Source organism: Montipora capricornis, chromosome 8, assembly GCF_036669925.1.
Source record: "Montipora capricornis isolate CH-2021 chromosome 8, ASM3666992v2, whole genome shotgun sequence".
NCBI classification, from domain to species: Eukaryota; Metazoa; Cnidaria; class Anthozoa; order Scleractinia; family Acroporidae; genus Montipora; species Montipora capricornis.
The window spans coordinates 49,179,348-49,194,347 of record NC_090890.1 but is presented as its reverse complement, the minus strand read 5'-3'; the positions used below and the strand labels follow the sequence as shown (position 1 = coordinate 49,194,347).

The following is a 15,000-nucleotide window of genomic DNA, read 5'->3' as shown; positions in this document are numbered from 1 at the left end:
ACTTCGTTTAATGACTGGTTAAAAATGAAAGGTCGCGCCACAACTTAAACCAATCCGCATCAATTAATTATGCCTTGCTCCCGCGCGTTTTCCCGCGCTTGGAGTCAATTACACATATTTGCTCCAATCGCGTACTGACCTCTCGACTCAAACGGCTTTCCCGCAAACAAGTGAAAGAGCAGGGAAACCGCGCGGTCATGAGTTTCAGTCCCGTTTACGCCTGGCTTTTTTAATGCCTCTTTGCAACTTAAGCTGCTTTCTTAATTGCGATCATTTTTTATTTCAAATATATTTGTAATTCAGAGAAATGACTTTCGTAACTATATCGTCTGTCATGCACTAATCTAATTGTTTTATTTCTTCAATTATTTGTTAACTTTGTAAATAAATTAGGCATTTACATAACACCGACCACTACAGAGTCAATAGGACAATGTAAATTCCATTTACCAGCTTTTCCTGTCGAAATGCTTGCCGAAGCAGCACTCGGTGCACCAAGTCCAACCTGATTTACAGCCCGAACGCGAAATTGATAGGTGGTGTGTGGCTGTAGATTCCGCACAAGAACTGACACCTGGTTAGACGGGTTGATATTGTCCATTTGAAGCTGCCAGCCGATAGATCCGGCCTTCTTAGCTTCGACAATGTAGGATGTAATGGGACTGTTTCCGTCATAACCAGGCGGAAACCAAGTCAAACGCACCGACTTAGCCTGGATGTCACTGACCACCGGTGTGGATGGGGCTAACGGAGTTTCTGAAAATGACAGACAAATTGCGTTGCTGTGAAGATGCCGGTGTCAATGCTTAAGTAAATTCAATTCTCTTCTGATAGTAATCAATAGACGTAATCGGTTAACTCAATGTTGCACTCAATTCAAATCTTCCGGGAGTAAGAGTTTTTGTATAATGTCTTTGCATGATAATACAGCATTCGGATTCAAACGATATGGAAATACCTGTAAAGGGTTTGAAATGGGTACAACATTGAGGTAGCAGATTAAGACCCGTTTAAACGGTTTCAACATTCGTTCAACTAAAATTTGAAAGGACGTTGGGAAAATGTTGGACGCAAAAACAAAGTTGTGCAGAGGACGTTCAAACGGTGCCAACAAGATCAAACCCTTTCGCGAAATTTGATTGCGAGGAACTAAGAACTAGAAACTAGACTCTCTCGGCCAGATAAACTACGCCATATTGACGTTTCCGGCCAGATGTTCTACAATTGTTTAAAAGAGTAGCCGTGTTTTCACTAGCGGTTTTAATGCTTTTCCAGCTCGCTTCAAGTTAAGCGACTCGGCAAACTTAATGGAATTTTCAATAAATTTAAGCCACCAAACCAGGTAGCTTAAGCGAGTTGGCAATTACTTTCGGCCAATGAGGAGTCGCTTGCGGACATTAATGTCCGCAAATCGGAATTAATGTCCGCATTAATGTCCGCAAATCGGAATTAATATCCGCATTAATGTCCGCAAATCGGAAATATCGGAGTGCTACTTTTATCATTGTATTGACACGTGCTCCTCCTCATTTTAGAAAATGAAAATTTATCTCCAAGTGCTGACGTCCTCAATAAAACCTCAAATTTGGTTATTTCACGTTGTTGTTTTGTTGACGACGGCAAATAAATGGTCAAAAATGAAAAACGCACGTGCAGAGCGTGCAAAGCTATTGTTTTTTCCCGCTGCTTTTCACATTCCGATACATTTCAGTGCCGTTCCCGTTCCGAAAAAAAATCCTGGGGTCGGTTCCTCGAAAGCCGATGAACACTAATCTAAGATTAAAAATTAAACAAGCAGTTTATTTCTCTACTCCCAAATGCTGTTCAACGCAGATTTTCGGCAGAACTTTACATGAGAAGACGTTAATCTTGAAAAACAAAAATAAGCAAAAGAAACTTTCACCAAAAAGTTGAAAACGTGAAACAAAAGTTTAAGCTAATCCTGGATTAAGTTAACCGGCTTTCGAGGAACCGGGCCCAGTTAGCTCTAACCGTTGGCTAAGAGGTATTAAATCCTATAGGTTTCCATGGTAATTAACGCTGGTTAGCGCTAACCAGGCTTCGAGAAACCGGCCCCAGGGCCTGAAGTGATCAAATTTGAGGTTGACTTTGAGCACCTGACTCTTGATAAATACGAGGTGAGATCACCAAATAACAACGTGAACATACAAATGTGAACATTTCATTCCTTTTTTTTTTAATCTGAAACCGCTCAAACCAATTTATTTTTAAGATACTTCACCCACATTGTATAACGTGAACGAGAAGGAATAATCGCGAAGGACTTTTGAGGCGACGTTGTCGGTGACGTCACCGTCTCGTCATTTTGCCATTTGCTCTAGATCTTCTCAAAGCTTTGGCGCTCAAAACCCAGTAAAAGGAAAATGATGAATTATTCCTCACGCACCTAGCACGCTTAAGGTACCACGTGTTGTCGCATTGCCTGCAACAGACTTCACAGAGCATTCGTACGTCCCTGCATCACTTTCTTGCACCGTTATTATTCGCAGAGTTCCATCATTTTGTAACTTCATGCGGCTCGCATCCACAGGGCTCCCATCCTTGGTCCAGTACCACCGCACTGTTATTGCGGGATCGGACTGGACTCCACACAGAAGAAGCTTCTCTAGGCCTTTGACGGCGGCAATTTGGTTTGGAAGGGGATTTGTTATAACTGTCTTGACTAAAATAGAGAGGAAAATAAAAATACGATAAGATTACAGAGCTGCAAATAACCCTCGGTCATCGGACAGTGTCGGAATAAAATTAGGAAACCTTGCATCGGGTGGGACATTTTGTCGGTACAGAAGCTCATGACTTGGAGGGTAAAACCTCATTGTACTTGTGGGACGGCGTTTTTACAGACCGACTCTTATTTAGATTGATTTTCTCGCGAAATTAAACAAGACCTTTTCAGCTAATTACAAGTCTTGCATGAGAAATTATGAACCATGGGATTGAAAGCGGTCAAACGTGCAAGCCAAATCTTATTTAAAAACTCGTCCAAAAATACCTAGTTTGGGAATTGTAGGCTCTCGGTAATGGGCTCCTCGTCTGGACAATTTTTTGTATCATAATAAAAAAGTTATTAGAGCGGTTTTCAATTAAGTGTCGAAAGTTATTAGCGAATTGCTTTGGTTTTGCATTAAGTCCCTCAGTGATTGGTTCAAAGTTCTCGCGCCATTTTCTCAACCAATCAGAAGTGAGACCAAAAGCAATCGTGGCTTCTACCGTTTCTAAAGCAGGGCTGGGTGTCACTCTAATCTTGTCGCATGCACAACTTGCCACCACTGGTTCTCGCTTAATTAATGGTAATCGACTTTTACCAACCCTCTAATGGATGGAAAACTATTAGTACACTTTGGAGCGCACGTGCTGGGATTCGAACCCAGAGCACACGGTCTGCGAGCGATATCCACTACATCACGCGTCCCTAACAAACGAAAGGATGTGGGGGGGGGGGGGGGGGAAGCAAAACAACGGACTTAGCAAAGGGAGAATAAAACAACAAACTTACTTAATACTGTAAGCGTAGCATTCGCCCGCTTTGAACCAAAGCTGTTGGTAACCACACAAGTGTATTTCGCTGAATCGCTTTTCTGGCTCATCATAATTGTCAAGGAGCCAGTGGATTTCGGGAAAAAATACCGAGAGCTCGTGGCGTTATTGATGATTACATCATCCTTCTTCCATGTTATTGTAGGGGTGGGGTCTCCACGGCCTTGACATTTCATCTCCACAGTTTCATTGACCACTGCAAAGGTGTCTTTTGGAGGAACGTCGATCCATACAGGTAAGGCTAAGAAATGAAGCCAAAATAAAACCATCAGTGTACTGTTACAGTGGTTTTCGATTCGATTCGAGTGAGTTGCGGGTTCACACGTATCCGGAAATTTTTGCATCCGCAATTTTTTTTTTTTTTTTGGATTAAAAAATATCCGCGTCCACACGTAGCGTATTCCAATCGTTTTGGAAATTTTTAAGATATGGCTACTGAATTCGCCGGAAACGTGTGGACGGAAGCAGGATACAAAAATTTCCGGATACGTGTCAATTCGGAGCACGGCTGGCTCAGTGGTGAAAGAACTCGCCTCCCTCCAATGTTACCCCAGGGTTCAATTCCCAGACTCCGTGTCATATGTGGGTTGAGTTCAATGATTCTCTACTCTGCTCTGAGAGGTTTTCCTCCAGATAATTCTCGTTTTCCCCTCTCCTCAATCAAAAACCAACATTTGATTTGTCTTGCGTTGATTTCAATTTACATTTATTAATTAAAGGAACGAGGCATGATACAATAAGGCGAAAATGAGATGCAAGGTGGTTTTCTGCAATCTCGCACCCTAGAAGACGGGGAGACGGTCAATTTTCGATCTCATCCCATTTCATACCCAATATTCCACGAATACTTACGCCTAACTTTAAGAGTTGTTGTGGCAATTCTCTCTCCTCCATCGTTTGTTGCTACACACTGAACTGTGCCTTTATCAGCCAACTGAAGGCTTGTAAATTTAAGTTCGTTGTTGTTGTTGATTTGAACTCTTTGAGAAAGCAAAGGAGGCGCGCCATTATGAAACCAGGTTATGGTGGGTTGCGGACTTCCACTAGCAACGCATGAAAATGTTACTGATTCCTGAGCTAATTTGTCGGCAGCCGTCGGAAGAACTGTAAATGAAGGTTTGACTAGAAAGAAAATAATAAATAAATAAATAAATAAAATATTTTTTTTTACAGTCAAACCAAGTGAAGCGTACCCCTTAAGATTGCATTAATGAAGTGATTATTTGAAACTTGAACCCGCTAGTCGTTTCAAGAATGCAATAATGAATTGATTATTCGAATATTGAACTCGCTCGCTCGATCCAAGAATACGGCTAAATCCGCTAACGGCTTCCGTTTTCGAAAAATCAATTCGACTAGTAGTAGGTTTCAAACCTACTAGTCTTTTCTAGAATGCAATACTGAATCGATTTTCGGAAACGGAACCCGTTAGCCGTATTCTTGGATCGAACCAGCGAGTTCAATATTCGAATAATCAATTCATTATTGCATTCTTGAAACGACTAGCGGGTTCAAGTTTCAAATAATCAATTCATTAATGGAATCTTGGGGGGTACGCTTGACTTGGTTTGACTGTAAAACCGTTCAAAAATTATGAAAGGTTTAATGTAGAGCACCTTTGCTCGGTTACATAACTTTGTCGAATTCTAGGCCAATTTCTCTCTTTAAGGACGGTACCTCCAAATTCAAAGGTGTTTTTGCCCCTATTTATAATTATGCGGGAAAGGTAGATCTTAACAAGTGTTATTGAAATCCAAAAAGAAAATTGGGGGTAACCACGCATTTTCAAAGATAATGCATGAACAATATTTGTAAAAACTCCAAAATACAAACAATGTATGGTTTTCTTTCTCACATTGAAGCTTAATTATCTCTAAAGAATGCACGGTTACCCCCAATTTTTTTTTTTGGATACCAAGAGTACTTTTTAAGTTCAACTTTCTCTGCATAATTTAAGCCGCGCAAAAATATCCCTGTATTAGTAAGCATCACCGATAGGAAACCCGAGTATCTCGAGATGCGCAGCACGTATGCGCAATAACAATAGTAGGCACCGTCCTAATTTAATCAAAAAGTCCTCATTTTCGGTAGGTGGCCTTGGCCTCCTTAGAGTCGTTTCTTTCAGTTGGCGTCAACAATCTATTCGTTCAGCGCTACATTGATATTTAGAAATTTAGAAATTGCGGTGTAAACACCAACTTGAAAAGAAATATCAAATATTTATCCAACCGGGCCCCTTGCAAAGAGCGAATGAGAACGCAATGACCAGATGACGACTTTAGCATTAACCCTTCTAACCATGATATACTGCACCATAGACGACAGACCACAACACCGGCTCTTTGCGAATAGTGTGTGCCGTGGCGTCTTTTACGCCCAACAGGGTTGTGAACATTGAAGGTTGTGAGACCGGGCCTACGGTTTATCGTCCTTATCCGAGAAGACTAGAGAAATAAAACCATTTGCAGATGTCATTACATGTACAAAGGCAGCACAGAAATTACAGTGATGCAGTGGTATATGTAGAACGATAAAACAATCCCAACTTTTTTTTCTGAGTTTTGAAATTGTGTTTGCTCGAGATTGAGGATATACTAATAGTTCTCAGAGGAAAAGTTAATCTGAGTTTAATTTTTTTAACAGCGCGCCATTGCTGACTTTAAAATCTAGAGCGAGCTAGGTCTGGAAAAAGTGAAGTTGAAGACATAATCGCATGAGAATGCATTTAGGGTTAGCCTGATGTTTGCATGCAGCACAAGAAATTCGGGATTTCATCTAACTGAACTCGTCTTGCACAATGTATACGCTACTTTCCTATATGCATTATTAATCGAGTTATTCTGCAACATCATTTTTTCCGTTTTGATTGCCGCGGCTTCTTAGTCTTTTACTTGGGCAGTGACTTATTTCCCTATCTCAGAATGCCCTTGAACGATGGGCGCCTGGGTACTAAAACAGATCCCTAACCCTAACCCAGGCGCCCATCGTCCAAGGGCATTCTGAGATATGAATGCAAGCCTTAGACTTATACTTGAGGTATCTTTACTCCGCGGATAAATTAAACGCAGTGCTTAAGGCATGAAATACAGAAACTTCAAGGCCAAGGGTCTTGATTTAAGCTCAGAGTAGGCTAAAGAAGACTTCAGCCTTTAAGAAGTGAATGCCTAACTCATCTTATCGCAGCACAGCAATGCACTTTAAAAACACTGCACAAAATATTGTAAGAACATCTTATCATATTCACCAAAAACTGTAAGGTTGGCTGTTCTTGTCCTTGGTGATGGACTGGCTGTACTGTCCACGTGACATTCATAATCACCCTCGTCTGCTTTGACTGGATTATGAATAGTAAGTCTTTTCTTGTACAGATCGAAAGAATATTTTGAGCTGGCAAGGATCGTTTGACCATTCCGTCTCCAGGATATAGTTGGCATTGGTCTAAAACAATTAAACAACGATTATTAGTCAAAAGTAAATATTGCTTACAAGTAGGTTGCATGGAACATTATAATGCTAAATTACAGCCGAGCACGGAAGTGCACGTGAATAATAATAGGAGGACCATAGGTAAGAAAATATGGTAACACATCGAGGCTGTAGTTATGACGTCATCGTACGACGGTCCGTCCGTACGCACGTACGTTCAACTTTTCGCGTAAGCCAATGCGCAAAATGTCGCACCGCCGGAACCCGTGTGCACTGCAGTTGACACGGCGTTTTAAGCTTCATTTACACTAAAGAAATTCAGTTCGGCTCGGCAAGCGAAGTAGCACGGCTCGGCTAAAAGGTAAGCACGGGCAAAGGCGTTTACATCATTTAACTTTTTATCCGTGCTGTTCTGTTTTTCAAAGTTACTTGGCACGGGAAACTTTTAGTCACATTTTCTGAGCCAATGTACTTCTTGGTCAGTGACGGCCATTGCTTTTATGCGCAGAAAGACTTTGGTGTGAACTATTTCCAATATGACGACTGTCAGAGTACGCTGATCGTTTTTCCTTGGTTGTCTTCGCTTTGTCTAAGTTAAATGCTATCGTCTCTTCTTTCATCAGATCTTATAAGGATCGCACTTCGCTTTCTTGACTTTCTTCCAAGTCTTTCCTCTCTCATGAGTTTCAGTGGTGGCCGCCATTTTAGCTTGTTCTACTCATGCGCAATGTGATAATAGTTTGGTGTGAAAACGGAGGCATGGCTCGGATGACTGTTTACATTCTTCTGCAAATGCAAAATAGTGTGAAAATAGTGGTTCTGTGAACTTTTTTACCCGTTCTCGGACTACCCCCTTACTTGGTCCGAGCACGGGTAAAACTCTAGCACGGCTCAAGTTCAATTTTAACGTTTACATGATTGTTAAATTCATCCGAGCTGTATTGCTTTTCTTATGGTACACGGACCGGTCAATATAAAATGCAGACTGCAAAAACGGGGTAAAATGCAGACTAAAGTCCCGGCTACAGGTTCAAACATCGTTATAAAACATTTGTTGGATCAACAATGTTAGAACGTATAGCATGCAAGTTTGATGACGTTTGTTAACCATTTTTTGTTGGAAGAATGTTTTGATTTCGATCAAACATTTTCTCCAACATACAACAAATGTTGAAGTGTGTAGCCGCCCTTTCAACAATGCTGTATTGCAAAGACCAATCCGCGTTAAGGGCCCAGTCTCCAAAACACAAACAAAACATACGCCATCGTAAGGTTGCGCGACTAAAGTGACATGTTTCCAACTACGTAACATGCGTATCCAACATTGTTAGAAGCGTTCTTATAACAATGTTGGGAAGTGTTTTTCTAACAATGTTACAATGTGTAGCCGGAGCTTCAGAACGTGCAGTATGCATGTTTGATGACGTTTGTTGAACATTTTTTGTTGGATGAATGTTTTGATTTCGATCAAACATTTTGTCCAACATAGAACAAATGTTGAAGCGAGTAGCTGCCCTTTTAACAATGTTGTATTGTAAAGACCAATGTTCTACTAACAATGTTACAACGTGTAGCCGGGGCTTAAGGTTACAATGTAACTGTTGAGAAAGCCCAAACCCTTAAACTCAGTCAAAAACTGTGTCCCCGTTAATAACCCACTGGCCCTTGAGAGTGACACTTAAAAGATTTTACTCTGTCTAACGCCAGACGATTTTACTCGTCAATTGGGAGCCCCTCAGGGGTGAAAGGGTTAACAACAGCTAGATTCACTCCGAGACTATGTCCCCATTAACCCTTTCCCCCCTAAGAGTGACACTTAAAAGATTTTACTCTGTCTAACGCCAGACGATTTTACTCGTCAATTGGGAGCCCCTCAGGGGTGAAAGGGTTAACAACAGCTAGATTCACTCCGAGACTGTCCCCCCATTAATCCTTCCCCCGTAAGAGTGACACTTAAAAGATTTTACTCTGTCTAACGCCAGACGATTTTACTCGTCAATTGGGAGCCCCTCAGGGGTGAAAGGGTTAACAACAGCTAGATTCACTCCGAGACTATGTCCCCATTAACCCTTTCCCCCGTAAGAGTGACACTTATAGATTTTACTCTGTCTAACGCCAGACGATTTTACTCGTCAGTGGGAAGGGTCCTAGGGTGTTTGAGGTGTGAATGAGTTAAGAAGTGCTAACATTGGGCCTAATTAGGCATATAAAACAATATTTAGGCTTAAATGTAGCACTTCTAAAGAGTTTGGGGTTTTTCAACAGTTACATGTATATTATAACCTTAGTCTGCATTTTACCCCTGGTCTGCCGCATTTTTTAGTTTGTATTTTGTAATATGTCGTACAATGAGAAAAGAAGAGAGAGAGAGAGAGAGAGAGAGAGAGAGAGAGAGAGAGAGAACAAAAACAGTGAACAGGCAAGTGGAGGCAGTGTGGCCCAGTGGTTAGGGCGTTTGCCTTGAGATCCAGAGATCCTGGGTTCAAGACCCGCTCTGACCACTCGCAGAATTTGTTCCTGGTAGTCCCTGGTTCAACTTCCCAGCCGCACTTGTAAATAGCCAACTGGTTTGCCTTCGGCCAGTTGGGATTCTTAACAGTTGCAGTTGTTGTGTTCTGTTGTTTCGTTGATTGTTTCATTGGCCCTGAAAAGCCCCTATGGGGAGCGGTCAATTAAGTATGTAATGTAATGTTAAGTGATGCTCAATGTGAAAGACAGCGACACACTCTGGGAGCACAAGCCTTGAAACAGAAATATAAGTGAAGCAGCGGAGGAAAGAGCATTAGGCACGAGTACGACAAAACAGGCTGAACAATGATGACGAAAAAATAGCGAAAAGAGCATTAGAGCAAGGGAAAATAGACTATAATAGCTACTAATTTATAGCAATGAACAGGACCGACTAATCACGTGGTAAGCAAACTAGTTACAAAAATATCTGAAAACAATTTACTGTAACATTAATAAGCTTAAATAATCATCGAGCCTAAATATAAGTTATATATTATTTCACATTTATTCCATTCATGAGCCTGTGTTCGATACAGGATGGTAAATAGCCAATCTCGTATCCAACAAGGGCCAAAGGAATAGTTTTATTAAATTCTCAACCTTCGGTTTTGGTAAGTTTTATTTAAGTCTAAGAAACAACCGGAAAGTGACGAGACTTCTGGGTGCCAAAAATTTTACATTTGCTGCATTCATTTCCATATAAGATCAAACGCAGGTATAATGGCTGGTAACCAAGATTCAGTGAACCAATGACAAAGCTAGAATTGCATTGTCTGAGGTTGAAAATTGAATAATTATTATAATTGTTATTGGCCATTTTCCAATTCTAAATACATGTACCTTCCACTTCCAAAGCATTCAAATTTGACACTGCTGGATGTTATTCCACTTGTAGCTACTTGATTTGTGGGAGCAAAAATGATCTCTACTTGACTTGGTATGGAAATTCTTTCTGCAAATCACAAAAAGTGGGGAAAGTTAGGTAGTAGGCATATTTAGTTCTCTGACAGCTGCTCCAGCACAGCTACAGTGTACACCCATCCATGGGAAACATGGTGCATGATTTATCCAACAGTGAAGAGAGACAAAAGATGGGTTGTACAAGACGAAAGCTAAAAGAAGCATTAGTTAGCAAAGGGTAAGTTTGGAACAACATTATTCCTATCATTAATTATTGTAGGCTTTTATGCTGTAATGGCTTGATCGTTTGTGTAGAATTACAGTCCACTATAAAGTAGCGAGTCTCATTTCCATTACTCTGAGACTAAGAATTTAAATAAGTCTAAATTTAGCCTAAACTATGATGTTCTTGTTGACATATGTAGCTATTATTTGTGGCTCACAAGCTTGCATATTGTCCACATGCACCTGCCCTCCAGTCCAAAACTACAAGGTGAATTACTTGTCCAATAAACAAGAGAGACAGCGGTTCACAAATCACTCACCTGTTACACTGACTATCACACTGGCACGATCAACAGAGGCAGCTGCAAAGGTATTTGCAACTGTTGATTTGTAGCTAGACACATCCCCATAGTCCACATTTGCAATGTAGAGATTTCCTGCTTTAGAAAAACTGATTCGCCGTGTCTCAGACATTACAATAGTGTCTCCTTTTTTCCATTTAACTGATGTGGGGTCGGGATAGCTCTTTACTGGTGGGTACATGTATTCAATTGCTCCTCCTTGAGGACCACTTGTGGGTGCTGTACTGGTTGGTGTTACCTCCAGATCTAGCAACAAGAAAAACAAATGGGAAAAAACACTTGACTGTCTACCTTGGCTTGTATAACCAAGTTGATTTGCAGTCCTGATAAGAGTCACGTCTAGGGTAAACAATCTCATAGAGCCTCACATATAGGGTGCTTATCATTAAAGGACCATTTTCAAAATTCCAACTGAAAAGGTAAGACATAAATGTATGTATGTATGTATTGGTAGAAGAGATCCTCTCACTTATATATCTGGACAATTTAAGCAACTGTCTCATACAGTGTATAGACACCTGAAATACTCTCAGACTGGTGGTTTCAAAGGGACCTTGACCTCTGCACTGTCAATACAATGCTCAACCAACTGAGCCATGAAGCCACACAGTTGGGAGCAGGTCAATTTGTTGGGCTCCTGTGAAAGGACTCGATGAAAAAATAAATGTACATGTTTAAAGTGCAGGTTATGTAGATACGTTTTAAAATCGCCTATTTTCACTTTCAAATTTTGCAGGGGCTGCATGAACCATCTTGAATAATAATTGTGACATGTTACAGTTGCACTATTGTTCTGAGACAAAGAGCTTTTGTCTAATAATAATACGGAAACCGTAACACGTCACAATTATTCAAGATAGTGGCACCCGCGAAATTTGAAATCAAAACTAGGTGATTCTAATGCTTCCTTTGAAAGACTTTTAGAGTGAGTTGGCTGTAAAGGTTATTTCATGTGATTTAAAGTTATTTTTGAGTCGAAGTGGAAGTTCCTTTTAAAGTGCCCCTGTGACCAAAAAATCAATTCATATTTTTCCTTGGATTTCAAAACTATGTTAACAAAACACTAAGTGACCCATGTTTGAAGCCTTGGATCCAACCGTCTGAGGTCCAATCGGTCAGTTTTGAACGTGAGTAATGGCGGACCGTGAAATCCAAAACTTACACTCAAAGTAAACGGCCTTTGGATAAAAATCAAAGCTCAAAATTTTGCCAGTCAGGTGTTAGGCAAACACACTTTTAAAATCTGAAGGAAAAAAGGAAGTGGTTTTTTTGATCACAGGGGCACTTTAAGGAGGCTCAAACCAGTGTTAACACTCTCAACAAACTGTACTATTTAGAAGGATTGAATCCTCCCAACTGTTTCACTTAACGGCAATGTTATGATACCACATAAAACACCAATAAAGGGTTAACAAGATGCATTCATTAATGTGACGTGATAGGTTACCATCATGACAACAGAAGCAAATTCTGTGACCCCCATTTTTTTATTACTGGAGCAGACTCATAGCGACCTTCACAATTGAAGAATTTTAACGTGGCCCTGAATCCACTACAGAGAATTTTTTGAACTCTGCAGAGAGTTTCATCTTACCTTGCTAATCACTTTTCTGCAATAAAAAATGGGAGTCACCAAGTTCGTTTTGAGATATAAGCTCACTTAACAGGCCTTCTGATATTACGTGATATTAATCGACCTCAAATCGCATCCGATCGCACAATTCTCGAAAAATCGCATAATTCACAAAAGGACGGACAAAATTCATAAAATGAAACATAAATCAGCACGTTTCTTAGAAATCCCTGCATAAATACCCCATTTTTAAGATGATTTATCTTGGAAAAAGGCTAAAACACCTTTAACATTCGAAGTTCAAGGCTTTATTATTCATGTCGGGGACCTGGTACGAGTCTCCTTCGATTGGTGCAACACAAACACGCCCTTATATACACACCACTGAAATGACACAGTTGCCTTCTCTTAGAGAAGAGATTTGTGAAAAATAAGCGAAGTTGTAAGTTTTTCGGCAAAATGTAGTTTCTTTCGTTGAAAACTGATAAAAACTTACTCATGCAAAACGCTCGCTTTTTCTTCGACGAAGAAGGAAGTTCTCACCTTCCGCCCAATCTGACAGCTCACGATCGAGCAAGAAAGTACCTCACAGGTATGCTCCACATGGACGATGGACTGATGTTTTTCTCGTCGTGCAATATTAGGGCCTTTTATACAAGAGAAAATAAGCCACGGCTTACTCTGGTCACGGTGTACAAAAGACGCAAAAGGAACTATTAATACGAATATATATTCCCAGGTCAATATAGGCCGCGGCTTGAAAAACACGTGAACGTAGATTTTGTACCAATTAAACGGGGTGAACATTCGACTCTTCTGTAAGCCGCAGCTTATTTTCTTTCGTATAAATGGCGGTATGGCCCAATTGTGATTGACCATCTTCGGAAGTTCGTGGTTGACAATCACCTTGATCATTCACTTGGCAGTTTAGCTGTGTCCTTTCAACTTTTAACGTGGTACACCGGTAATGCAGAAGACCTCATTTTTATTTATTTATCCGAACTAATGTCGATCGAGATACATAATTACTGTTCCTTTGTGTTCAAAATGTCTTTAGGGTAGCAAAAAAGTGTTTTTCTTAAACTGAAACCTAATAAAACAAGCTAAAAATTGCTGAGAAAAAAATCGCATAATTTACATTGTTTATCGCATAATTGGCCTTTCTAATCGCACAATCTGCCCTGAAAAAATCGCATAATTTGCATTTTTTAATCGCACCCTATCAGAAGGCCTGACTTAAACACAAAATGTAGGGAGATTTTAGATGGTTCTTTTGTTGCCATGGTTATTTATTACGTCACATTAATATATGCATCTTGTTAAGCAATTATTGGTGTTTCATACGGTAGCATAACATTGCCGTTAAGTGAAACATTGTTGTAGAGTTAATCCTTCTAATAAGGCATTCCCTCCAAAATGTTGAAACTGGTTTGAGCCACCTTACAGAAGGTTACTACCACTACCGCCACAGTGTAATACTTAACAATTATTCCATGAGCGCTTGTTGGATATGAGATAATAGATAGCCAACGAGGCACGTAGCGCCGAGATGGCTATAAACATCTCAAATCCAACAAGCGCGAGTGGAATAATTGTTTTATTAAAAACACCCCCCAATAAAAATAAAAAGGCCCAAAAAATCACGCATATGCTTGCCGTGTTTGTAGATCATGGTATAATGGCTCATAACCCATGATGGCTTAGCCAATCAAAACTCTCGAATTGCATTATCCAATGATCCAGTTTTTAATAATACAGTAACTCGTTATACTGATACTACTACCGTTCCTACTGGTATTACTTTTACCAACTACTTGTATTATTATTATTATTAGTAGTAGTAGTAGTAGTAGTAGTAGTAGTAGTAGTAGTAGTAGTAGTAGTAGTAGTAGTAGTAGTAGTAGTAGTAGTAGTAGTAGTAGTAGTAGTAGTAGTACCAGTATCAGTAGTAGTATTTTATCATCATCATCATCATCACTATTTTTACATCAAAGTAGAATCTGAATATCATGCAACTCACATGACACTTGAATCTTTTTCCTATCAGACCTCACTTTTCCAGCTGGGTTTATCGCAACACAGTAGTAATATCCATCATCCTGGCTACGTTGAATGTTATTAATAACAAGTTGTCCTGTATTTGAATCAAGGGTGTACCTAATACCAGAAATGTCTTTGCCATTTCCATAAAAGTCTGTTGCAAACCACTGATAAGATATCGGTAAGTCTCCTCCAGCTTGACAGTGGAATTCTACTCTGTCTCCATCTTTGAAGTTGATGGGAGCATGTGTCAATGTATGTATTGATGGAGGATTTTCTGAAGAATAACATATGAAATGATAATATTACAACAATCAAGCTGTTTTCTAGGCATGAAAATTTCAGGTGTTTCGTTCTGGTAGGTGTAAAATTATAATTTTCCCCCAAATCCTGAACAAATATGAA

At 40.1% G+C, this 15,000-nt stretch overlaps 1 protein-coding gene across 1 annotated transcript in view; it reads right to left on the bottom strand.

Moving 5' to 3' along the window:
* Positions 1–15,000, bottom strand: part of LOC138060525 (protein sidekick-2-like) — a 50,963-nt gene that overhangs the window by 31,850 nt on the left and 4,113 nt on the right. Inside the window, exons 2-9 of the mRNA XM_068906332.1 lie at positions 14,576–14,872; positions 10,941–11,228; positions 10,336–10,447; positions 6,803–6,996; positions 4,411–4,680; positions 3,518–3,799; positions 2,408–2,683; positions 451–756 (exon numbers count right to left, since the gene is read on the bottom strand). Of these exons, the coding sequence (XP_068762433.1) occupies positions 451–756; positions 2,408–2,683; positions 3,518–3,799; positions 4,411–4,680; positions 6,803–6,996; positions 10,336–10,447; positions 10,941–11,228; positions 14,576–14,872 (2,025 nt within the window). The remainder of the gene's footprint in view (positions 1–450; positions 757–2,407; positions 2,684–3,517; positions 3,800–4,410; positions 4,681–6,802; positions 6,997–10,335; positions 10,448–10,940; positions 11,229–14,575; positions 14,873–15,000) is intronic.